This window comes from Artibeus jamaicensis, unplaced genomic scaffold (assembly GCF_021234435.1).
Source record: "Artibeus jamaicensis isolate MK-2021 breed Jamaican fruit bat unplaced genomic scaffold, CSHL_Jam_final scaffold_847, whole genome shotgun sequence".
Lineage (NCBI taxonomy): Eukaryota > Metazoa > Chordata > Mammalia > Chiroptera > Phyllostomidae > Artibeus > Artibeus jamaicensis.
Genome location: NW_026522057.1, coordinates 30387328 through 30412845, shown reverse-complemented (window position 1 = coordinate 30412845; position 25518 = coordinate 30387328). Strand labels below are relative to the sequence as shown.

Below are 25518 nucleotides of genomic sequence, written 5' to 3'. Positions count from 1 at the left end.
AGGTGTCCCCCCAGATTCACCTGGTAGAGTCCAGGGGAAAAGAAGTGAGAGGCTCATGTTAATGAAACTTGTCTGCGGGGAAGGAAGGTCAAGAATGGGAAGTAAGGGTTTCGGCCTTTAACTTTCTCCATTAAGAGTTGTCCTCTAGATTGTCCTTGTATCCATCCATCCATCCATCTACCCACCCACTGACCTGTCCATCCATCTACCCACTGACCTGTCCATCCATCCACCACCCACCCACTGACCTGTCCATCCATCCATCCATCCAGCATCCACCCAATGACCTGTCCATCCATCTACCATCCACCCACCGACCTGTCCATCCATCCACCGTCCACCCACCCACTGACCTGTCCATCCATCCACCATCCATCCATCCACCATCTACCCACCCACTGACCTGTTCATCCATCTATATACCATCCACCCACTGACCTGTCCATCCATCTACCCACTGACCTGTCCATCCATCCACCATCCACCCACCCACTGACCTGTCCATCCACCATCCACCCACCCACTGACCTGTCCATTCATCCATCCACCCACCCACTGAGCTGTCCATCCATCCATCCATCCACCATCCACCCACCCACTGACCTGTCCATCCACCCACCCACCATCCACACCCACCCACCCTCCATCCACCCACTCACACAGCTGTCTGTTCTCCCACGTAGTCACTCACGCACCTGCTCATCTGTCCCCCCATCCACCCCTCAGTGTACCCACCCGTTTTCTGTGTCTTCTGTGCGGCAGGAGGTAAGGCCATCGTAAGTACTGGGACGCTTTTCCGGGCGTTGTCCGTCCTCAGGGAGGGTGCTGGGGCTGTACAGTCTCAGCCCTTGGGGCGTCTGAGAACTTCGGAGTCCGGACGGAGCAGCTCTGTCCAGCTGTGTGGGTGTGAGCTTCCCCGATGCACAGAACGAGGGCAGTCCTACCCCCACCCCTTCAGGCCAATGGCAGTGCCGGCTGTGTGCTCCGTGGCCCTGTCCGCACCGAGCTGCCCTCCAGACCTCGTGGACAAGCTGTCGTCTGCTAGTGGCCTGGACCCGCAGGACAGAGGAGCCAGCATTCTGACCAGGCCTGCCCGCTGTTACCCAGTTGCTTCTTTGGTCACCCCAGATGGTTCTAGAATTGAACGGCCCCGTGGCTGGCCAGTACCTTGCTTCCCCGTGTCCTAGGAATCGTCTGTCCCCCACTTTGCCTCACCTTTGCCACCGTGCTCCTTCTATACGCCGAACCGAACGGAACTTTTCAATACTGCTTTTGATAGGCCTGGTGGAATTTAACGGGGCCCCTGGCACCGTGACCCTGAGCTGGCCTTTGGGAAGGGGTGTCCTGTGCCCCAGCCTGTCTCCCCCGGGAGTGGGCATGTCCTTCTGTCGGGCGATGTGGTGGGGGCTACAGCCCAGGGTTTGCACGGATCCAGGAGGCCCTGGGCCTGCACCGCCTGGTGGCCTCTGTGTAGGAGGTTCCCGCTGAAGCCAGACTCGAGGGGCCCGGCCCAGCCTGGTTTCCTGGAACCATCACCTGGGTGCATGTGGGTCCTCCCCCTGGGAGCCAGGCCCAGGAGGGAGGGGCGATGGGGGGCAGGTCACAGCCTGGGTCCCGTTTCACCCGCAGAAACCGTAAGGAAAGCAGGTGGCTCGGGGGTCTGGAGCGGCTGCCTGTGGAGGGCAGCCTGCAGCCGGGGCGTGGGGCTGGTAGCACAGTCCTGGGGAAGGCTGTGGGACCCCCAACGTCAGGGGTGCGGCCAGGACAGGAACAGGGGGAAGGAATGAGCCAGAACTGGGAGCCCGGCCGGGGTGCGGCTCCCTAAACCGAGAACTGCTCTTTAAGTGGTTCTGATGAGACGTGAACTGGGCCCAGTCTCCCCTGGCGACCAGATGGCTGATTGCGGCCCTTTTTCTCCTGCTAAGCAGCAAATTTGCCGATGTCCTTGCAGCGGGTGGGGGTGGGGGCGCTTGTGAAACAGGTTGTGGGGGATGGAGCCGGCCCAGTTTCCCGAGTTCTTTGGCCGTTTTTAGAAGGTCGGTGCCTCTGTCTTCGATCCTGCTTTCCCAGGGTGCATGCTTCTCATTCGTGGACGGCGGGCACACCTGCTCCCCTCTCAGACCCTCAGGGGCGGCCGTCGCCCGGAGGGCTCGTGTGGGCTCCGAGCCCCTTGCCTGCACCCAGTCTCAGATGGAGCAGGTCCGGATGCTGTAGGTCTGGGGACCCCACTCTGAGACCCCTGAGCTGGGGGGGGGGCAAACCATCCCTCAAGCATCCAACACAGCTGGGTCCCTCGCTTCCGGAATGTCACCCACACAGGCTTGCGGAGCCTGACAGCATGGAGCTCAGGGACCCCTGGGCTTGGGTCCCACAGCCGGACACCGCAGCTTGTGGCTTCGTCTGTAGTGACCTCTCGACCCGCCACTGTCCCCTGGGCACACCTGAGGGGACTGGCTTCACCACGCGGGCCAGCCTGCCTCCCACGTGAGGCTCTCACCCCTTTGAGAAGTGCAGCCCTCAGTTCTTGGGGTTCAGAGGTCAGGGGGGCACAATACCCAGGGGGCGGTCCTGGCCCAGGGCCCGCCCCTCTGCCTCGTGGCATCTTGGAAGGGGGTAGCCTGTGAAGTTTCTCAATCGGCCCTGACCGGCCTGGCGGTTCCCTGCGTGGGGAGCAGGTCTGTGACAGAGTCCAGCCCAGGGTTTTGGGGGAGCCAGTGGAGCCCCAGCCTGTCCATCACACCCCCGGTAGAAAATGCAGCTCCAGAGGCCTGGCCACTTGCAGTGAGGGACGGACCCGGAGGCGATGTCTCCAGCTCCAGGTCTGAGGCAGAGGCGGGGACTGCGGAGCTGGTTGCGAGGGATGGCTCGTGGGCCCTCCAGCCCCTGAGCCAGCGGCATCCCGCAGGGCGGACCTCAGGGTGCCCCGGGCAGCTGCGGTTGCGCGCTGTCCTCCCTGGGCAGGGCCGTGCCTGGCACCTCCGCGAGCAGAGGGGAAGGCCCAGGGTGGGCGATGGCTGACCCGCCGGGGCCTGAGCAGAGCCGTTGAGCTCCTTCAGCAAACCGTGTCCCCACTCCACTGAGGGTGCCCCAAGCTCTGTTTCTGAGCAGCTCACTCATGGGGTCACTCTGGCCCTCTTTTTCTCCCAGTGACCTGTCCTCCCCCATTTGGGGGGATGGCAGTGATTACCTGAGGGTCGGCATCAGATCAGCAGAGAATGACCTGCTCTTGACCCTCGACCCTGACGTGACCGCCAGATGGGCTGTGGCGAGGGAGGAGGGATAGGTGCAGACTTCGGGCAGCACACCCGGGGCCTCTCCAATCCCTGCCGGCCTGGCGCCAGGGTCCGTGCGGGGCGTCAAAGACCATGATGGGGTGATTGGCACATCCTTTTCGGCTGTGAGCTGGTCGGGGGCAGGCGATGCTGGCCAACAGGAGGGGCCCGTGATCCCGCAGAAGACGTAGGTGTGTGCCGGGCACACTCAGAGCTGAGGGCGCCGCGCCCCGCCGCGTGCCGGGGAGGGGGGGGATGCAGGCCTGTGGTTTTTCCAAGCAGGTGGTCCCTCCATCGGCACTTTAACTGAAATAACTGTAGAATCACACGCAGTTGTGGGGCTGGGAGAGGGACAGGCCCTGCGCCCTTGGTGGGTCCCCGGTGCTGGCAGTTGCAGAACCCCCGTTTCTGAGGGGTGTCAGCAAGGCTGCAGTGCCGCCTCCTCCTCCGACCTGGGCCCTCACCTGTGCCTCCGCACTCAGCTGCGTCTCCCCGCAGGTCTGGGCCCACCTCCACAGGGGGACGCAGAGCCGCCCGGCCCTGCGATGCCTCCCAGGTCCTCCTGTGACCTGCTGCCCCCTGCTCCCCACCCCCAGCTGCCCCTCTTTACGACTCCTGCCGTGGCCACCACTACAAGGTGGGGAGGCCCTCTCTTCAGGGAAGTCTCTCCTGTCCTCAGCCCCTGCTGCTCCCAGGAGCCACCTCCTGAAGGTGGGGAGCTGTGTGTGGCCCCAGCAGTGGTCCCCCAGCCCTTCTCTGTGCGGGGCCTGGAGGGGTGGGCCTGCAGGGGCCGGCCAGCGGCTCTCCGGGCCAGGCAGGAAGATGGGGGCTTGGGGCCCCGGGGGCCAGTGTCTGCTGGCCGCTGGCGGAGCGCGTGCTCCTGTGGGTATGCACACCCTCTGGGCCGGGCAGGCGAGAGCCGGGGCAGGTCTCTCCTCTGGCCAAGCAGGGGTGTCCTGGGAGGGGGTTTGCAGGGGGAGGAGTGTGCGCTGTGCTGGGAGAGGGCGGGCCGGCCGAGTGGGCGGGGCGTGTGGGCGGGGACTTCTGCACCGTCCCTCCGGGCCTGCTGGCAGTGTCCTCGGGGATGTCGTGGACCCGCACTGGGTTGCTCCTGTGGGGTCCACCGGCCCGTTGGGGGGCCCTGCTGTCTCCTGCTCGGGGGAGGAAGGCGAGGCGGCCCCCGCCCCGACGCTCTCGAGCCCCAGGGATGGGCTTTTCCCTCTGCTTCTTCTGGGGTCTCCAGGCAGGGGGCCGCGTGCCTGTAGGGGGAGGCCACACGGACGTGTCTGCAGGACCCTCTCAGCCCCCTTGCACACTCCTCTCGGGTACACTTACACACAGGCTGCACCCATGCTCACACCCACGCTCCCAGGCCCCACCCAGGCGAGGCCAGCAAGTTCAGTGGCCTTCCTGAAACCCCACCGCACCACCAAGGGGGACACACACATACATACACTGGAACTTGGAGAAGTTCCTTCCCGGTCCTGGCCCAGGAACCAGGCTTTGCTGGGTTCGGCGCGCTCCGGAGCCCACCGCCAGGAGCTGGGGCGTCCGGGAAGGAGCTGGTGGCCATCGGGCCAATTATATTCACCCTCCTGGGAGGGTCCTGCTTATTTGGCCATCAGCCTTGTAGGGACGGTGCAGGAGGGACGTTCTGTACCAGGTCACAGAGCCCACCTGTCCTAACTTGGGGTCTCCCCTCTCTCTGCAGACCCCGATGTTTCGATGGGGCTCTCTGGGAGATAGTGGGGTAGCTTCTGTTCAGGGATGAGTAACGCCTGAGGTGGGGGCAGAACCCCCCCCCCCGAGGCTGGAAGAGACCCAACCCCAAACTAGGGGCCGGGGGACACGGTGGGTCCCAGCAGCACAGTCCCAGACCAGGGGCCGCTGGGCTTCTCTGCTTCACTGACCAGATGACTGCCGTACACATGCTGAGTCATGTGTGACAAGCCTCCAGCCCAGGCCTGGCACTTTGTCACCCAACAACACAGTGGTCTGGCTGGGACTGGTGTCTGCTGAGGGCCCTGTGGCCCAATCTCGGTAGCCCCAGCTCAGAACTGCTCAAGGGCCTCCCAGCATCCAGGCCCCTTCCCCTCCTCCTGTCCCTGCCTGCCCCTCCCCTCTCCTCCCTACTTTTACTGCCTTGGTGTGTCTCCCAGAAGAATTTTGAGGAATGATGTGCTCCGTCAGGAGCCCCCCCCGAAACTACCGCAAAACCCCAATAAAGGACCCGCGGTCTTCTGGCTGGGAAATAACACACCCGAGCCGGTCTCCAAAGTCATAAAAAGCTCATGTTCTTGGCTGCGCCTCCCGACCTTCAAGAGAGAGTCCCTGGAAACACCCGGGTAGTCACGGGGCCTGGGCAGCCAGGGCCAGGAGCCGGGAGGCGGGGTGGGGGCGGGGGGGGGGATGCTGGTCCAGTCTGGGCAGAGGGGCTCCTGCTTGGGCTGGGCCCTCCCAGACCCCCTGACAGGAGCACGGGGCAGGGGAAGGACGGTCTCCCCATGCAGCCCCTCTGGGTCCCCGAGGGCCCTGGGGAGCTGGGTGGTTTGTGTTCAGCCTGCCCCGAGGCTCCGGCGTCTCTGAGAAGCTTTCCACTTTCTCCAGGGCCTCGCGGCGGCTGGGACGCCTCGCTGTCTCCAAATGCCTCTGTGGGGTCCTCAGGCCTGCTGCCCCCCAGCTCTGAGAAAAGGGCGCCAGGGGTGGCAGAAGGGAGACTCGGGGTTTCCTGGCGCTGGCGGTGGAGGCCGGAGCACAACCTCCTTAATCAGCAGGAAACACCGCCGCGCTCTCCCGAGCTGTTTGCTCCGCCAGGAAACTGGAGGTGGCTTTACAGTGTCATTTGTCCTGCAGCAGGTGGGACGTTTTGGGAAGTAGAATTCAAACAGAAAATTTAAAAACACCCCCCCCCCCCGCCGCCACACAAAAGAGCCCTGAGAGGCACCCGCGGGCCGGGCGCCACTGACCCCCAGGCTCAGACTCACGTGCGAGCCTGTTCACCAGCTCCGTGCAGTTCCCGGGTCCCAGTGACTAGGCCCCACCTGGATCGCCGCCCTGTGATTTAGCTCTGTGCCCTTGCAGGTGGGGGAGGGGTGCGGGGGGCACTGGCAAAGCTCTGACTGGGGGTCTGGGTGGAGGGGGCTTCGTGGGGGGCCTCGGCGGCCTTCCTGAATGGACCCCACCCGACCGTGAGAAGGAAGCAGCCACTGGCCACTTTCAACGTAACGATTGCTCCTGGGACGCTGCTGAATGTAATGTGTTACCCCTGTGATGTTTTTTCCCCTTTAAGACTTTGGTTTCTCTGGAAAGAAAGCATTTTGTTTCTTCTCAACCAGACCTGTTTACAAGCAGCATGGGGGACCCAAAGTCATTTTTCTTGTACTTGAAGGTCCCGTCTCTGTGGAAACTGCTGCTTCTCTGGCCCGCGTCAGTCAGGGAGCAGGGAGGGGCTGGCGCCCGAGGGCCCAGGGCCGAGGTGACCACTGGCCAGTCACTTCCCCAGGTCTTCACGAGGTGGGCTCGGGCGGAAGCCTCCAGTCACAGGTCAGCTGGCTCCAGGGCCGAGGGGTCCTCCCCTCTGTCCCCCACCCCCACCGCCTCCTCTGACGTTTAAAATTTCACCATGGTGAAATCCCAATAACATAAAACAGCCACTGTGAAGAGAACGATTCAGTGACCTGGAGCACGTCAGGATGCTGTGCCCCCGCTGCCTCTGTCTGTTCCAGAACGCTTCCTTCCCCAGAGGAGACCCCACAGCTGTGCATCCGTCCCCCCATCTCCGCCGAAACACGCATTCCGTCTCCACAATTCGCCTGCTCCGGATGTTCCTTAGACACAGAACCACGTGCCGCGAGGCCTTTGGTGTGATGCCCTCGTGGCAGCGGGGTGGCAGTCGGTTCTTTTCATGGCTGCATAATACTCCACCACGTGGGGGACCACGCTCCAGCATCCCGCACCTGTGGGCGGGCACCTGGGTGTTTCTGCCTTCGGGCGACTGCGGATGATGCACTGCCAAGTTTACCCGCCTTTTCACTTCTCTGGTCAGCATCCAGAGAGCCCTGGAGTGAGCCCTGTCCCCACTGTGTGACCTACTCCCTGCTCTCGCTGTCCCTCTTCAGCCTGCTTTTTGTCACCTCCTCGGGGCTGGTGTCTGTCCAGGTGGCACTCTCTTGACACCAACCGTCTCTTAGGAAAAACCCCAAAGACAGGCTGCCTGGACGGATACGCCAGGGACCCTCCCTCCTGTCCACTCGGCCCTGTAACTGGCGGCCAGGGAGGCCCGTCCATGGCCTCCGCAGGCCTCTGTCCCAACTGACCATCGGGAACTTCCGGGGTCCTGCTGGCCCCACCCACTGCCCAGGGTGTCCCAAGTGTAGGACACCTTCCACAGGAACCCAAACTCTGAGTCCTCCTGAGCCCTTGGGATGTGACTCTGTCCCTTCAATTCCAAGGCTGCAAACGCGGCCTGCACGGTTCGGGGATGTGGATTCCACCACCAGCTCGGGGTTGGGGGCCCAGGGTGACAACTTCCCTCCCCATCCCCAATCTCCTGGCATGGGGAACAGGGCTCTCTCCTAAAGTGGAACAGGCTATCGGGTTCTCAGTCCCGCCGGGGGGACAGGGAGATGCAGAGGGCGGTCCCTGGAGGAGCCGGTGGCACCGCCATCCCGGGCACCTCCTGCACGGGTGAGTCCCGCCGGGCTGCAGAGGTACCTTGGGGGCCCCCACCCCAGCCCGGTCCCGGGTGGTCCCTGAGCCTCACTCACAGGGGAAGGTGTGCCACCCGGCCTGACGCTGCCTTCTCTCCCCCAGGTGACGGCGACATTATAAATAATATGTATGAGCCGGACCCGGACCTGCTGGCCGGAGAGAGTGCCGAGGACGAGACCGAGGACAGCGTCATGTCCCCCATCCCCATGGGGCCGGCGTCCCCCTTCCCCACCAGCGAGGACTTCACCCCCAAGGAGGGCTCGCCCTACGAGGCCCCCGTCTACATCCCCGAAGACATCCCCATCCCGCCGGACTTTGAGCTCCGGGAGTCCTCCGTCCCGGGGGCCGGCCTGGGCATCTGGGCCAAGAAGAGGATGGAGATCGGCGAGCGCTTCGGCCCCTACATGGTGGCGCCGCGGGCCACGCTGAAGGAGGCGGACTTCGGATGGGAGGTGAGCCTTCTCTGTCTGCCTGATTGATCGCGGCCATTTATCTTGGGCTCCATCTATTTATAAAGCCGGCTGAGCCGCCGCCGCCGCCCCAGGCGGGAGGCTCGGGCCAGAGAGCGTTCGAATGTCACATTTCCCAGGCTTGTTTTGTCCCGCCGTTCGCATGACGCGACTCCGAAAGCATCGCAGGTCCTCGCGGGTGCCTGTCAGCCCCGTAGGCTGTGCCCGGAAATGTGTCTTTAATGAGCTCATGTCTTAAAGTGCCTGCGCGTCCTGTCTGGGTCTTAGGTGCTGAGAGATGCGTGGACCGTCCCAGAACAGGGTCACTGCGTGGGGGACCTCCTGCCCTTGGGGGCTTTGCACCCACCGCTGAGCGTCTCATAGACAACACCTGGTGGCTGTGCTGTCCCCAGGCGCCCAGGGCCTCCCACCCACCGTTCCCTTTCTGTCACCCAGCTGCCTGGCAGGGGCTCCCACTTCTCATGTGAGCAGGGAACAGTCCGGTCCTGCCCGAGAGGGGCTTCGGCGAGTTAGTTTTCCCCGACGGTCTTGGTGGCTCTGTGTGCAGCAGGAGAGTGAAGGCACAGTCGGTGAAGGGTGCCGATGTCCCTGAAGGAGTCCCGGCCTTGGAGTTGTCACCACGGATGCTGGGCCCCCATCCGAAGGTGCTTTAAGCTGGTCTCCTGGGTCCCGGCCTTTCCGCCGGCCCCCCACAGCCTGTCTCAGGTGCTGCTTCGGCTGGGGCGCTGGCCAGGCGAGAAATGCAGGTGCGCCCCTGGATTCTGTCTAGGATGGGGACCAGCCCCAGGAAGAGCCGGGTTCGGGGCAGTGAGGGCGGGGGCGCCAGCTCTCACAGCCTTGCTGCGGCTCCGGGAAGGTCCCCTGACTTGGTTCACTCTCCAGGCTTCCTGGTTTCCACACCTCTCGGGGCATGACTGAACCTGTTCCTAGAGACATGGGGGGCTCACATGTGCCCTCCCCCGGGCTGGAGGCGAGGCTCCCAGACCCCCACCACCTGGGGGCACCTCTCCTGGGCCTGGCGATATGGAGGCACTCCCTCAGGGTCTCCCAGAGGCTGGGAGTGCTAATGCTTGTGAGGGGGCAGAGGGCAGTGGCCCACAGCTGGGCAAGCCTCCCTGCACCCCCAGAGACAGGGCCAGTGCACCCTCAACCCTGGGGGCCTCCGCTGCCCAGCAGGCAGGTGGGGTGCGGCCCTGGTAGCTCGTGGGGTGTGCACTCGGGGGCCACGGAAGCTCCCGGTCTGAGTGTGGGCTCTCTCGGAGGTTCAGCTGGGAGGCAGGTGCACACAACCTGACAGGCGAGTGGCTTTGGCTGTGAGGTGGCACTTTGCAGACTCGGCCTGTTCTGTCTGTCCCACCTGGCTGTTTCAGGAGCAGGTGGCTTTTAGGTGCTGGAGCAAAAGCAAGCCTACCCGGTGCTGCGTTGGACGACCTTGAGGCGACCTTGTTCCTGTCTGCCCTGATAGGGTCTCTGTTTGCTCTTTCTTGAAAGAAATGGCTTGTATCGCCTCTGCCTGCCGGGGCCCAGCCCAGTACCAGCCTCCGTTGTTATCTGTTGACTTTGCCACATTATATATTCCCGGCGGACACAGGGAAACACACTCCCCGCCCGGCCCCGCCCACCTCGGCAGTGGGCTTTGTCCCCAGGTGTGACCCGACACCTGCCTCTCCAGCTTGCACTGGAAGTGCTTGCCCTCCGCCCGCCGCCCTCCCTCAGCACTCCAAGCGCTCGCCACCCCGCACCCCACCTCGTTCCCCTGGAGAGCTCGGGCGCTGATGCTCCGTGGTCCAGTGCTCCGTGGTCTGTCTTCGGGCGTCAGAGCCTCCAGCCGGTGGGTCGGGCAGGTGTTTGCATCATTGTTGCAACAGAGAGCCCGCAGCAGAACCGGATGGGGGCCCCCCGACTCCGTGGGAACAGAGGGAGAACCCTGAGGGAAGGACAAACCTGCTTTTGCTTGAAGTTCATCCGGAGGCGGTTTCTTTCTAGCCTCACGGGCCTCTGTCTCGGCCTCTGGGGCAGAAAGCCACTGTCTTCCCTCCTACGCAGCCTGGTGGGATTTCCCACGTGTCCCTGGAAACAGATCTTTGCCGGTTCCCTGTATTCTCGTGCCCTCCCTGAGTGGGACAGACAGCTGGGGAGAGTGACTCCCAGGGGACCCTTCCCGAGAGGGGTCGACTGAGGCCCCAAATCAGAGCAAAAAGCTCAGGATCTTCCTCTGAACCCCGGAGTCACTAACACAGGTGCGGTGGCCCGGCCTTGCACCCTTGCAAGGACGAGCCCCGAGCCCGCAGTGACGCGGTGAGGGACAGAACGAGGCAGCCGCTTGGGTGTAGTGTTGGGTTAGCAGGTGAGGCAAGGGCAGGCGTGGACGTCCGAGCGGGTCCTGGGGACAACACACGTCTGGGGTCATCCCCGCAGGGCCCTGGGTTCTGTGCGTGAGGTTGTTGGGTCTTGCCTGGGACTCTCAGTTCTGTTTTCCAGTCTCTGTGTGCTGTCCACGGACAGAGAGAGACAGGAGGGGACATTTCCGCAAAGACAGCAGAAGAAATTCGAGGGGGTCCGGGGTCACTGTGGACTCCCGGGGGGGCGGCCGGGGGCGGACCTGTTCACAGTCTGAGCTCGGAGTGGAGTTCCTGTGGTCTGGGCCTGGGAGTCGGGCACACTGGGGGTCCCCCGCAGACACTGGAGGAGGTCCCCAGGTCTGGACTAAGATCAAGGTCAAGGTCAAGTAGACCCTTCTCACCGTTACTCTGGGACACCATGGGAACAGTTTTCTTTCTACTCGGAGAACAAGATTGTTTTTCTGGACATTCAGCGGAAATCAAACTGGACGGCCACGGTCCCCTTTTGTCTCCGTGTGACTGACGCTGTCCGGCCACCGCATGGTTTTGGGCTGCTCAGCCCTCTGGCAAACAGCACTTCTCCCCCCGCCGACCGAGACACCATGGCCTACACCCTTCAGGTTCAAGGTTGGGGCAGCCCCTTGTGAAACGAGGGGACGGAGAAGGGTAGCCTGGTGGCTGAGGCTTTCCCCCCAACATGGGTATCAGGAGCACCCCGTGTCTCTGAACCCCCTTTCTCCTGGGTGCTTGGGGGCTCACCTGGAGATGCCTGTCATTTTGGAGGGAAACACACCCCATGTGCTGAGGTGTGTCTCTCTTGCACCCCGACCTGGCCAGCCACGTCTGTGGGGACAGACAGAAGTTGGAGTGAGTGGGGTTGGCCCCCTGCTCCATCTCAAAGGGAGGGCCTCTGTGTCCCTGCCTGGGGTGACGCCCGCCCCCCAGAGGTGACCTGCCTGCCGATGTGGTCGCCACTTACGCTGCCTGGGATAAATCACCGTGAGATTGCGTTCCAGGGCCCTGGGGTCTGGAGAAACAATGATTTTGCTCATTTGTCGAGTAAATCATGACATTTATCATCATGCTGTTTATTTTGCTAATTAAGAGTTGTCTGGAGTGACGGCCCGGAGGGAGCGGGCTGTGGAAGCTGGCTCCTTGGCTGCACCGCCTGCCTGGGGCTGGGCCTGCAGCTGGGACCACCTCCCCCCCACACACACAACTATGGGCACGTGGGGGGGGGTAAGCCCTGCCCGACCCCTGGGGAGCCCACGGGAGGGATTCCCACACCAACTTCTGCTTGTCCCTGGGTTGAGGGCCTGTCTCCCCCCAGGAAGCCGGCGCCAGTGGCCTCGGGGCCCAGAGCATTGCCCGCCTGTGACTGGCGCCTGGGCCTCTGCTGAAGGGGCCGGTGGAAGGGTTGATGTGAATGGACGGGGTTTCCATCATTCGGACGACTGACTCGGTGCGTGACCTCATCCCCTGGCCTTCGGTCTTGAGTGCTTGTGTTCGGGTTCACTTGGTCAGTCAGCAAACAGGCTGCGTCTGGGCTGGGCCCGTGGGCATTTCGGGGTGGCCAGGCAAAAAGCCCCAAGACCCCGGGCTACGGTTCCCAGCATTCTGGCCATGTGACCCCCACTGTGATCCCCCTGGGGTTCTGGAGCCCAAGGGAGGTGTGGGGAGGGCCAGCCAGGACCACCCTGCACGTCCTGGATGGCGGGACCCACAGAGACGCCCGGGTGGGGATGCGTGGGAGAAGCCGCCGCCGCTCTCAGATCCTGGGACGGTTCCTAGACAGGCGCTTCCCAGGACGCTGGGCCCCCGGGCAAGGCCTGGGCTTCCTGGGAAGGAAGCACTGTGCTCCCTCACGTACACCCATTTTGGGGAAAGCAAAGTACTTCTTTCCCTAGCCAGGGCCAAGCCTCTTTAAATGCCAAGAAGTCTGGGGGCCCATTTTGGGTCCTGGGCGGTGGGATGAATGATGAGGCCTGCGAGTGTCTGCTCCCCTGGGGCATCAGGGCACCACCTGCAGTGGGTGGGCATCCGGCCTCTGTTCTCTCGGAAGGAAGGTGTTGGGGGCTTTCAAAGGGGCCGTGGCACTTGGGAAGGCCTGGCACCATGACCAGCCTCTGTGGGGACCCAGACAGCATGCCGGGCCCCAGGGGCTGACAGTCACCCTGTGGGGGAGGGGCGGGGCCGTTCAGAGTTCCTGGGCGTGGCAGGGAGGTCACAGGTGCCCAGGGTCTCGGTCTGAGGCCTCCCCCCAGACTTAGCTTTGGGGTCTCCGTGGGGAACAGCCTCTCCCTCCCTCTCCTGCCTTCACTGCCTTACCCCCAGCACCCTCCTCTTTCCTCCGAAAAGAAGAATGTGAGGGTTAGCACTGAAGGTCAGGGTTGTTCCTTGGGCTCCTCCTGGGTGCCTGAGGCCCGGGGGCCAAGGCCCAGGTCTGGGGGTCTCACCCGAGCTGCGTGTTGGAATCACCTGGAGCGTTAGAATTACAGGGGCCTGGCTTCCCGAGCCAGGGACATAGGCCGGCCCACCCTGTTTGTCCAGGACTGTCCTGGTTTGGCACCAAAAGTCCGGACAAGCCCACCTGGGCATCGGGTCTGTGAAAGCGCCCAGGAAATTCCACGCGCAGCTGGGCTCAGACACCGGCCTGGACAGAAAGAGGGACCACCGTCCGGGCCTCCTGCACCTGCCGCCTGGCTGGTGTGCCCAGGGGAGGGGGCACCAGCTCGCTTTTATTTAGCTCATCATTTATTCACATCATCATCTTCTTGCTGTTTTTTCTTGTCATTCCGCCAGTGCCAGGTGCCGGGGGGGAAGGGACAGGGTCCGCCTGAGCTATGAAGACCCGATTCTGGGGCTCCCCGCTGGCCTCATGACCTCACGAGCTAGGCTTGGTGTTCTCGCTTCTTTTCCGAAGCACCAGGAGGCCGCCGGGGGACAACCCTGCAGTCCCCCACCCCTGTGGGACCGGACGCCCTGAACCCTCCTTGTAGTGGCTCCTCCGCCGAGCAGAGGATTTGCCTCTGACGCTGCACCTCTCTGTCTGGGCCACCTGGAGTTTTCTGCGAGGCGCCGGAACATTGCAGGGATTCGGGGACTTTGTTTTTGCCCTGACAGTCAACTGAATGGGTTCAGGAGGCACAACGCACATTCGGAGGGTGCCCGGAATCGCGAGTGTGGGACCACGGCGGCATACGCACTTGGGGACCTCTTCCAGGGCCGTCTGGGGGAGGCAGAGCCGAGCTGCCCCCGACGTGGCTGGGCGTGCGTGTGCCGAGGGTCCGGGGTGCGCAGCACCCGGGCAGGGCGCCCTTGCTTCTCTGGATCGAGATCTGCGGGCAGGGAGGGGACCGTGTCGCCAGCCCACGCCTGTCCCTCCGAGCACCGTGACACGTCAGGTCTGGACGTTTTTAGCCCAAGAATGCCATGAAACCCTGCGCTATCTTCGGCCCAGCTCCGAAGGAATTTCAGAAAAAAGGGGAGAGAATGACTAAGAATACCTCCCGAGACTCTCCCTTATTTCCTTAAGGGGTAATAACTCAGCCCCAGTCCAGCGGAGGGGACTTTCTTTAAATAGAGCATCTGATTCACAAACGAAAAAGGAAATAAATATTTTCTTTTCATATTCTAGAGACGTCCACGAATACCAGCTTCTTAAATGGTATTTTACCCTCCGCATCTCTCTCACACCAGTGACAGGCAGACCCCCCGCCCCCCATGTCTGGATGGGCCGCGGGTGCACCAGGGACCTGGAGAGTGCCAGCAGGTTGTCAGAGGAAGACAGGAGTGGGGGACTCGGGGGACAAGGCGGCTCAGCCTTCCCCCGTGGCCCCTGTGGAGGCTGCCTGGGAACAGGGGGCACTTCCCTCCCTCCTGTCCCTCCCGACTGCCTCAGAAAAGGAGGGGTTGCCCGTTAACGGGAAATGACAAAGACCCCTGGTGTTTGGTATCTGTGCTGGGTGGGACTAGCGATGCTGGCCCAGGGCTCCTGAGGGCTGTCCCCCGCCCCTGACCCCATCAGCTGGGGGGGTGGGGGGTGGCCCCCTGGAGACTGACCATCAGCGCGACCCCTGCCCCAGGGCAAGGCCACGGGGGTGGTTGCCAGGCACCAACTGTCTCTGTCTTGCCTGGGAACCACCGGGGAGCACCCCCTCAGGTTGGCGCAGGGGGGAGGGACCAGACTCAGGCTCCCCAGGAAGCGCCTGTCTGCCTCCCCCCCCCCCGAAGCAAGTGTTTCCTGAGGGCAGGGCCCCCACGGTCAGGCAGCGCCCACCGCCCCGCCCTGTGGGCGCTGACCCGGAGGGGACTGGGACGCGGCAGGCGTCCATCAGCGCCCTTGCTGCGGTCCTCGAGAGGCCGGCCAGCCCCTTGGGCGCGCGCCCCGTCTTCCTGGGGACCCACCTGCAGAGCCGGCGGCAGCTGGGAAAGCTTCTATTTCTATCTCCGCTCTCCCAGCGGCAGCCTGGCCGGGAGCAGGCCCCTGCTGAGGGGGCAGCCACTGGCCAGCCGGCTCCCTGGGGAGGCCCGGCTCGGCCTGGGCCGTCCCGCTGGCTGGCCACACGAGAGTCCTGGGGCGGCAGGCCGTAAAGGGTCTCCCTGGGTCATGGGACCAAGGCGAGAACCTCCTGCTCGGCCTTGTCTGCGTCCCAGGGCTTCTCTCCAGTTGGGACTTTTGGGGAACAGTCACCCCTGTTAGGAATGTGCTCTGTGTGCCCTTTTCTGCTCGGCTCGGCTGGCAGCACGCCCGGGCGGCTGGGTTTGCCGAGATCCAGGCCGCTCTGCCCACGGCCGCTCAGAAGGCCCTGCCCTCACCCTCGGGGGTGGTCCAGGTGACCCCTGTCCCGCTTTGCCACTGTGTGAGGCACAGTGAAAAATGTAACCTAACAGGGACTTTTAGAGCAGGGGACAGGAAGCAGCTTGGGGTGTCTGGGGGGGCTCCTCTGAAAGGGGGGATGCTAGGGCCTGTGTTACCATCACGGGGGCAGAGTGCCAGCCCCAGCTCACCTGTGCGCCTGGCCCCGGCCACCTGGACCAGGTTCCATTGTGTTTCCCAGGGAGCTGGCTCGGAGGACGGTGCCAGCCTCCCGCGGCCGCCCCCCGGGACACTCGTGGGCCTCCCTTGTTGTCCTCTGTGCCCACTGCGCCCTGCCCACGGGTCAGGGCAGCGCCCGTGGGGATCTGCGGCCAGTGGGGCCGCGGGGACTGCCGCTGCGGGGCTCTCAGACGGCGCCTCTGCCCCGGGCCAGCGCCCTGTGTAACTGCGCGTCCCACGGTGTCAGCCCTGTTCAATCGCGTCCAGGCACCGGCGTCCACTCCTCCCCCATTTAGAGCTCCCCGGAGGTCCATTCGGGCTTTATCAGTGCAGTCATTTCACGGGCCCAGCTAAGGTTTCTGCCACTTAGGCCCTGGGCATTGTCTGTCCCCGCGGCGGCTGAGATAAACCCTCACCCAGAACAAAGTCTCGGTGACCTTTTACAAGTGGAAGCGCCTTGTCTCCCTGCAGACTCATTTATCAGCCTTCCCTTCCCTCCCGGGGGCCCGGCCAACGCTGCCAAGAGCTGGTGGGCGGGGGATTAGGAGGCCTGGCTAGTGCTGCTCCTCCACGGGCACCTGGGGGTCCGTGGGGCTCTGTGTGGCTGTGGGAAGGGAAGGGGCTGGCCCTGGAGGGTCAGCCAGGCGTTGGCCAGAGAGGACAGGGACCCGAGGGTGGCCGGGCCGGCAGGGGTGCCGAAGCCCCCTCCCCTGGCCTCCCCCAGGCCCCAAATGTAACACTGGGTGCAGAAGTTCAGCCAGGCGGGAGTGTCGATAATGAAATGGCCCACAGGTCCCGAGCCCCCCGGGAGGGGCCCCTGAGGCTCTCAGGACAGCCGCTCACGGGTGTGCCCCATGGAGCCCCTGGCCAGCTCCGTCCCTGGTCCAGCAACCAGGGTCCCTGGGCAGAGGGCAGGGAGGAGAGGCTACTCCCGGGCCAGACCTCGGCCACTAAACACGGGTAGGGCTTGGGGGCTGAGGACCTTGCCAATGGCACATTTCTAGAAGGTACCATTTGCTTGTTCACGCGATGAAGAGGCACTAAGAGTATATGACGGCCCCGGCCCAGCCAAGCCCCGGGTGCACCCACCTCGTGCGCTTGCCCACCGAGCTCAGAGCCGGAGGGCTCTGGGGCTGCCCTGCGCCCCCCTCCTGGGCGGACCGGGCACCCTTCTCCAGTCTGAGTTATCGGAGGCGACTGGCCCTCAGAGAATATCGGTACTTCAGATCCACCTCCTGTCTTCTCTTCTCTCAGGAAGTGGGGAAGTTCCCGGCCACCCAGGGTCAGCTGGCTGCGGCACCGTGCAACGTGTTTGGGACACGTGGGTGCCCCTGGTGTCAGACTGCCCCCAAATCAAAGGGGGAGGCACCCCCCTTCTGGGGGGGTCCCTGTACTGCCCAGCCACATGGCCAGATGCCCCCGTGAGGGTGCACTGTCGGCCCCTCGGACACCCTTCGCCCGGTGCTCCTTCAGACTTAAGTGCACACAGAAGAGAACTCGACATTGCGTGTGGGGTCTGGGGGCCGAGGTCCAGCCTCCTCGACTCTGTGCCAGGCTCTCCTGGAGGCTGGGTGGAGGCTGGGGTGCCAGTCCTGCCCCTGGCCCCTCCAGACTCAGGAGGGGAACCCCGTCCCCCCCTCACCCGAACATCGTCCCAGAAGATGCCACCTGCAGCCTCTGACAGGGACCTTCAGTCCTGGCCCGGCAGCAGAGGACACGCAGGGGACCCGGGGGCACCGGGTGGCTGAGAGCTGGCCTTGGCTCAGTGTTGGGCTAAGCTCCTGGTTGCTGGGTGTGTAAAGATCACCTGGTCTCCCATGAGTCCGGTGGCCCTTGGGGAGTCGCCCCTGATGAGGCCTGGATGCTATTGGTCTGGACCAGGAGTTTCCAACTCTCTGGGTGGCCGTGAGACAGCCGCTCGGAGCAGCCAGCTCCGGGACCCGAGGGTGGTGGCCTCCGTGTGTCTCCCAGCAACACCTGGTGGTCAGGACTCCCTAAGGGCTGCTGAACTTGCTTGTGTCGCCCACTTGCAGCCTGCGGGGGGCCCTCGTACATGGAGAGGCTGGAAGACACTGAGAGAATCCAGAAGGCCCTGGGGACATCGAGGAGGCTGCTCGGGTCCTGGATCCCTGACCTCTAAGGGACTTTCAATCCCAGAAGAGCACAGACCGACAAAACCCAGTGTCCTGTGTGTGCTGGGGATCAGCCTGCCTCACATCCCCAGGGCTGAGTGGGTGACGGCCACCTGGCCACACAGAGGAGGTCCTGGATGCCACTCAAAACATCAGGCGGTTTTATGAGGTTTCCTAGGACTCCCTGTACAGGAGATTAAGGTGTTCACATCGTGGGCAAAGGGACAGCTGAGACTCACGAAATGCCACCAAGACCCCAGCACGCTGTCCCTGTCTCTGGGCCTCAGTTTCCCTGTGTGTTAAGCAAGACGATTGAAAGGAATTGTCCTGAAGGCACCCCCCCCCCGGCCTGTCCCAGAGCCCAGCGGTCTTTAAGAGACCGGGAGCGGAGGGGCGGGGAGACTTTTCGTTCGTGGAATCTGGACTCTCAGAGGGCACGTCCCCAGCACGTGGCCCATGATTTGTCCCTTTGGAAGCTACGTCCCCCCAGACGGTGTTCTCGGCTCTGATGGACTCTGTCGCCGGGTCACTGAACTCACCGGAAGCCCCCAGACTAATGCCCCAAATCACGCTCCCGGGGTGTCCCTGCGTGTCTCCAGAGACTCACGCGGAGAGTGGGGGCCCCTGGGCTTCGGCAGCAATTCCCTGCGAAGGCTCCGCTGGACTCCTCGGACCCCGGTTCAGGACACGATGAGCCGCTGCAGGAGGCAGGACTGTGCTCCCCAAACAGCCCTGGGGGGCTCTCATTCTGTGGCAGCTGTCAGAGGTGGGGGTGATTAGAAGTCCCCCCCACCGAAGATGTACTGTGTCACATCACAGGTGCCGAGGCGGCCTCTGCCCCCAAAGCCAGTCCTAGAGATGGGGCGTCAGTGCCTGGGGCCTGGAGGCCCGAGGTGCCAGCTGGCAGGCTCCCCAGACTTCGGTGGTTTGCTGGACAGCTGGTCTCAAGGACACATCAGCCCAAGGTCTCTGCCGTCACCTTCACAGGCCACCCTCCCTGTGGGCACAGGTGTGTCCCCTTCTGTGCAAACTCCAGTCCTGTTGGGTTGGGGGCCGCCCCACCCTGCGTGAACTCATCCTAACTAGTGACACTGTGGTGACCCTGTTCCCATGTGAGGTCACAGTTGAGGTGCCAGGTGTCAGGACTTTAACATATGAGTTTGGGGGACACAATTTACCCCCAAACAGACCCCTTAGAGGTGCACCACCCGTCAGATCACCCCCGGGCACCACGGGTGACAGAAGATGCCCGGCCCTGGGTGGCCTGCAGGTGCCCTGTCCCCGGCTGTGGGACACCAGGAAGAGGAGCCAGAACTGGGGACGCAGACAGCAGAGACCCCAGAGGCCTTAGTTAGTGGCGGCAGCGTGAACCTGTCTGAACATTCCCAGGCTCCCCCACCGCACCCCTGTCCTGGGGTCCCCGTGCACGAGTGAATGTGGACCCCATCCGCCGGACTTCAGAACTTTTTCTTCAAGCAGGAGATGTGGGGTAAAATCTGGGGCCGAAACTGTCATGTGAACACGCGAGATAGACGGGGTCTTGGGGGCCACGGCAGCGAGGGGCTCCACGCTGACCCTGCGGCTCCGAGGATGCAGGGGGGACAGGGGCCTTCCCCAAAGCGTGCTACCACCTGGGCCAGGCCCCGGAGGTGCGGCCGCCCCCTTTCAGAGTGGGTGCGGGTGACGTCTGCTGACCCTGGCGGGCGTCCGGGCCACGCCGCCCTCTGGCCCTCAGAGTCCAGTCCCAAAGGAAATGGCTGAAAACGGACGGTGACAGGAAGGGAGTGGGGGGACAGGGGCCCAGCGGCGGGCTCACTAGAGTGTGGCTGGGCGTAGGGGGGCAGGCCAGGGGCCCGGAAAATGGGCTGCGGGCAGGGCTCTGGGAAGGCCCAGTGGGGTGGCGACCGAGTCAGCTGCAGTTAGAGCCGCCCTGAATGAGGGAAGGAGGAAGGGGAGTGTGGCTGGGCCCCATTCACGCCGTGAAAAGGCTCCCGCGTCCTTCTCCAAGGGGACGCAGGCTCTTTTGTCTGGCCGGGGCTGCTCTCTGAGGACAGACTTACCTACAGCCAGTGATGGGGTGGGGGGGCGGGGAAGGGGGCAGTGACGATAATTCCAGTGCCAGCAGTGGGGTGACAGCTGACACAGTCACCCAGCACACATCAAGGGCTCCAAAGAGCTCCGTCCACTCCCACGGGTCCCGGGGCACCCAGACCATGCTGCCTGCGGTCACCTGAGCCTGCTGGTCGAGGAGGCCCGACCCTCGACCCCGGACCCCTGCCAGGTCCTCCAGTTGCTTCCTCTCCACTTAATCCGGAGATTTCACACACGTGCTTACGTGGCCGAGTGTATAGGCGAGAAAGATGCCCTGACGGTGGGGTTAGGGGTGGCCCTGCTGGAAGCGGCCATAAAACCCACAAAACACAGCAGCCCGGACCGACAGGAAAGGGGGGTGTGGAGCGCAGGTTACATAAAACATAAGTACCCAGCAAAGTGCTGCGCTCGGTAAATATTTGTTGAATTCACACGTTAATTAATTTTCCAGATGAGATTTCCCTAATCCATTTTCTAAAAGAAAATACGGATTAGGAGTGAGGAGGAATTTGATTACTAGGCGGGCCTGGCAGAGGAGAGAAGGAGCCTGGTGGTGGGGTCGGGGGCTGAGCTCTGGGGGGCTTTCTGGCCGGCCCCCTGCCCCCAGTCCTTGCGGCGGGGAGGGGCTGATTCACTACTCAGAGTCCGCCCCGGAGAGGGGGCCGGCCGCCCCTCGTCCACCCCTTCGTCCACTGTGTCCCTCCAAACCAGTTTCTTCACCCCAGTCTCAGGGCTCCACCCAGTGAACCCTCCTGTCTGGACCCAGATGCCCAAGGGTGCAAAGGGGCGGGACTCGGGGCCTTCGAGGAGGGAGGCAGCGAGGCCTGTGTGCCCTGACCCCGCCGGCTCCAGCTCCGTCCTCCCCTGCTGTTCAATGGCAGTTAACCGTCCTCGGGCTTGCCTGACCTGGGGTGGCTAATAGCACCTACATCATTCCCTGTTACCCACGGCCCCGCGTGGCACCGTTGTCTCCAACTTCTTAGCCAGGGCCCTTATCTGGGGTCGCAGAGCTGGTGTGTGGTGGTCCTCTCAGCCCACCGACCCACACTGGCCTGGCCCTGGCCCTCCGCGTCTCCTCTGGGGCCCCGCAGGGCTGTGGGGAGAGTGGGGGTTGGGCAGGTGAGCGCTCAGAATTGGACACCTGCTCGGCCAATGCTGTGCTCTTGTTTCGGGGTGTCACTGGGGAGTCTGGCTCTGCTGGGCCCTCTGGGGGCCACAGGTCCCTCCTGTGCACAGGGCCAGGGCCCAGGTCTGCCCGATGCCCCACCAGCAGACAGCCTGTGCCGGCAGCCTGTCCCGGGCTTTGCGAGGTGTCCTGGGGCCGATGCCGCGTTCCCTGTCCCAGAGCCTCCCTGAGCTCCTCCCCCGAGCGGTGGCAGAGCGCCGAGAGTTTTTTGTGGCCTCTGACTGTACCGTGTGGAGTCACCCAGAGGTAGGAAAGGGAGAGTCCCGGCCCATGCGTCCGGGCGGAGCGGAGACCTTCCCAGGAGAGGCCGCAGGCTGGCTGGGCGCAGGCCCGTGTCCTTGGGGGTGACGACCACACACGAATGCACAACACGGAGTCTCCGTCGGGGCACCCGGGGGTCTCATTGTGAGTCTGGCAAGAGGAAGCAAATGAGCACTTCGTAGAGCAGCCAACACACCCACCTCCCAGCCAGCAGACTCTGGCCCTCAGAGGGGACTTCGGGGACCAGGGGGCGGAGACTGGGTGTTGTAAAAGTGGCAGGTGCACAGCTCACTTTTTCTGCAGACCTGAGCAGTGGCAGGGAAACTGCTCCCAGGCAGGTGAGGAGACTGACACTGGGGACGGTGTCCGGTGCCTGGTTCCAGGGACACACCTAACAAAGGTGTCCAGAGGCCATCCATGTCTGGTGAGTGAATTTGAGGCATGTTGTGCTCCCATATGCATCCCAGTCTCGGGAGCGGAGGGTGAAGGACACATCTCTAGGGTCCTCTCAGGGTGGTTGCTCCTCAGCAGGGGGGCCCGGCCACGTGGGGCCCCCAGAGGACGTCTGTGCCACCTACCTGTCTCACCGCGTGCCAGCTGCCAGGAAGGTGGCAGCAGCCAGCAGAGGGCAAAAGAGGGAACAAGCGGGAGTCAGGAGCCAGGCCCTGAAGGGTGGTCGCCAGGCGGGGGCACTTTCCCAAGCAGGAGCGCACGTGTCCCCACGGGCCGGTGCGCCAGGTCTGCCACTCGAGTTCCCAGAAGAACATCCGGGGAAGAAGCCTGGCCCACAGCTGTTCACCCCTTTTTTGTGACTTGGAAAGACATTTGCTATGACCGTGTGTGAGGTCGAGACATTTGTCCCACCACCCCACGGGCTCACGGTACAAGTCCCTGGGCCTCTGCGCCCAGCCGGGCTCCTTCTGAACAGCAGCTTTGCCGTCTTCAAGGCTCCCCCTTGGCTCACGGTGAAGACACGGGATGCCCGGCTTGAGCGTGGCCAGTGCGTGTCCGCCCACGGCTTCAAGGAGGAGGCCACATGCATCTGTGCCTCGGAGTTGGCGGCGCAGGCGCAGGACAGCAGTGGCCGCCCCTCACCCCATTCTCTGGCCCTGTGGCCGGGTGGTCCCCGGGTCCGTTTCTGAGGCCCAGAATCGGACCCTGGTTCTGCCCTCTGTCCCCTGCTGGCCCTGAGGAAGTGACCCTGCTGTGCTCTGCCTCATTCTGCTTGCCAGGAAAGGTGTGGCTGCTGGGGCTGTGGAGACGCCCAGGGAAGTGTCCGGCCCTGCAGAGTCTGTGTTCGGAGGGCTGGTCCGTCTGCAGCTGGCGCTGGGATGCCCCAGCATCAAAGTCAGGGTGTCTGCCCTCAGGGGTCACCTGGAAAATGTGTCCGGAGGGGACGAGGTGCGACCCCCACAAAGGCACCTCGGCCTATTGGCAGGTGGGGCTGGACTCCCCGATGTGGGTGGGGTCCTGGGCATGGCGGGGTAATGAGCATGGTGGATGCCCCCCACCCACCCCGAGCTGTGACCACAGCTGGTTTCTATGCACTTCCAGGGTACCGCCACGAAGAACACAGGACTTAGATAAGAGCCAGGGACCCCCTTTCCCAGCTCTCCCTTTGGAACTGGTTCCTCTGTGCCCTCAGATGTCACCCAGGGAACCCGTGTGACCTGCAGGTGCCCACATGCCCAGGTTCTGGCCTGTCCTGCTCCCGGCTCCCTGGATGCCCCTCACTGAGTGCTTCTCTCTAGTCCGTCCCAGCCCAGGGGACGGACGTGTGCTGAGTGACTGGACCCTCTGAGGGAGGATTTGGGGTGGTTTGGGACCAGGAGGCCGGTCTCATTTGCAGCCCCCAGCCTGGCCACCTCCCCTTCACTATTCAAAGGGTGTGGCCTGAAGCCCCAGACTGGGCCCCGCCCCAGGTTTGTCCTGAGGCTTCCAGGCAGGTGTCCAGGAGACCCCAGGAGAGACGTGGAGAGAGTGGACGAGGCGCCCTCCTGCCACCCTGCACCCCTTGGCCCTTCCCCAGAGCCTCTGTGCAGCCCTGGAAGGGGACGCGTGTGTGACTCACACACTCGGGGGCTGAGCAGGGTGTGTGACGGCCAGGAGGTGGGGGGACCTCAGACAGCACGAGGGATGGGGGCCGGGCTGCGTGGGCTGAACGCGGCCAGGGCGTCTCCCCCAGGACCCTGGCGGAGGCGGAGCGTCTTGGTGATCGAGAGGGAAGTTGGGGCTGCGTTTCTGCTCACGTAAACTGACTGTAAGTGTCTCGTCACCTCCAAGGTCATCATTCCAAGGTCCCCGTGGTGACTTATTCCCTCCCCCTGCGCACATCCACTGTCCACCCGGGTGGGGACTGGCTGTTGGTGTTCACTCCGGTGGGGTGCCTCGGGGCTCCTAGTGAGCTCAGAAGGAGGGGCTCTGTGTTCCCCAGGGGTGTGGGCATCAGGCAGCGTCTGAATGTCACAGTCAAAATATGGTGGAGTTTTGGTCCAGTGACGGGAAAGATTAATCATTGACCTGGTAAAGGCTCCACCCCGCAGAAAGGGAACAGGCCGTAGGGCTGAGAGCAAACCCTAGGTGGGGGACACCGAGCAGTCACACTGGAATTCCACAGGATTCCAGAAAATGACCCATGTCCGAGGGTCCGCCCCTCAGCCTGGCAGGGCCGGCCGGACCCCCACACCTGCCCCGCCGTGACCTCAGGCAGACGGCAGACAGCCGGCACCCCTTCCTGGGGAGGCTTGTGAAGGTCACTTCCATGTCCCCTTGGAGAGCCAGGCAGGCAGCCAGAGCTGGGTGCGAGGGTGGCTTTGCCCAGAGCCTCCATTCCCATGGCCCGTCTCGGCGGAAGCGTGCAGGGGCAGGGGAATGTTCCAGCACTCCCAGTCGGGGGCTTGGTCAACACCGATTCACCACGAATAACGCTCCTGTGCTGGGAGGGGTGTGCTGGTGACAGACGGCAGGACTGCAGGGGGACTGGCTCGAGCTCCGGCTGAGGCCGACTTTCTAGAAAAGCAGCTGCCCCGGCTGCCTGCTAACTGTCCCGGGACCAGTGCCGGGGTCCGCAGGTGCCCAGGTGCTCGGCGCTCGTTCTCACCCTGGTCCTCCCTGGGGTCCTCAAGTGACACAGACAACCCTGGGGCCCTGTCGGGGCACATGTGCAGGACCTTTGGTGCTCTGAGGCCACGTGTCTTCCTCGAGGACAGAAAAAGGAGTGACTGTTAGTTTAACCTCATTGTGAAAAGTAACCCAGGGCCCCGAGCCATGTGGCTTAGTGGGTTGGATGTTGCTCCGCAGAGTGGAAGGTCGCAGGTTTGATTCCTGGTCGGGGCGCAAACCTGAGTTATGGGTTCGGTCCCCGGTCGAGGTGCCTGCGAGAGGCAACTGTTCGGTGTCTCTGTCTCACATCGATGTTTCTCTCCCTCTCTTACTCCCTCCTTCCCTTCCCCTCTCTCTAAGAATAAAATAAAACAAGCCAGGCATGCATGTCTAGAACATGCAAATACATTGAATAAATGCTGCATTCAAAGCTTTCTCTGGGTCGTGTGCATCCCTGCCGGGAAATCTCGTGATCAGCTCCACGGGCAGACGCCGCTCACGGCGAGGCCCTTGAGGGTGGAGACGTCCCCACCGCGGCTGCAGCAGACCGGGGCTGTGGCGCTGAGGAGTGCCCTCCCTGCGATGGGCGGGGACGCGGAGGCCCAAGGCGTGGCACACTCGGAACCCCGGCCCCACGCAGGTGGCCTGTCCCCGGCGCTGGGGAAGATTCAGGGGCATGTCTGTGTGTTACCTTCAGTTCCAATCCCAGTAGCTTAAGCCACACATAAAGGTCGACGAAGTTTTCCCGAAACATACATGGATGCACGGGTACCATGTTCCGTGTGGAAGGCACTAGAACATGGAGGAACAGGCCCTGGAACGTCGCTCCTGCTCCCCAGGGCAGGGGTGCAGCCTCCTGGACCTCCAGACGTGTGAGTTCACTTAATCCCTCATTCCAGGTTCATTATTCACCC

The 25518-nt window shown here is 63.4% G+C and overlaps 1 protein-coding gene across 3 annotated transcripts in view; it reads left to right on the top strand.

Moving 5' to 3' along the window:
* The window catches only part of PRDM16 (PR/SET domain 16), a 273604-nt gene that overhangs the window by 81258 nt on the left and 166828 nt on the right, over positions 1-25518 (top strand). For all 3 annotated transcript variants that reach the window (XM_037146943.2, XM_037146942.2, XM_053660276.1), the window contains exon 2: positions 8085-8434. In XM_037146943.2, coding sequence (XP_037002838.2) covers positions 8085-8434 — 350 coding nt within the window. The remainder of the gene's footprint in view (positions 1-8084; positions 8435-25518) is intronic.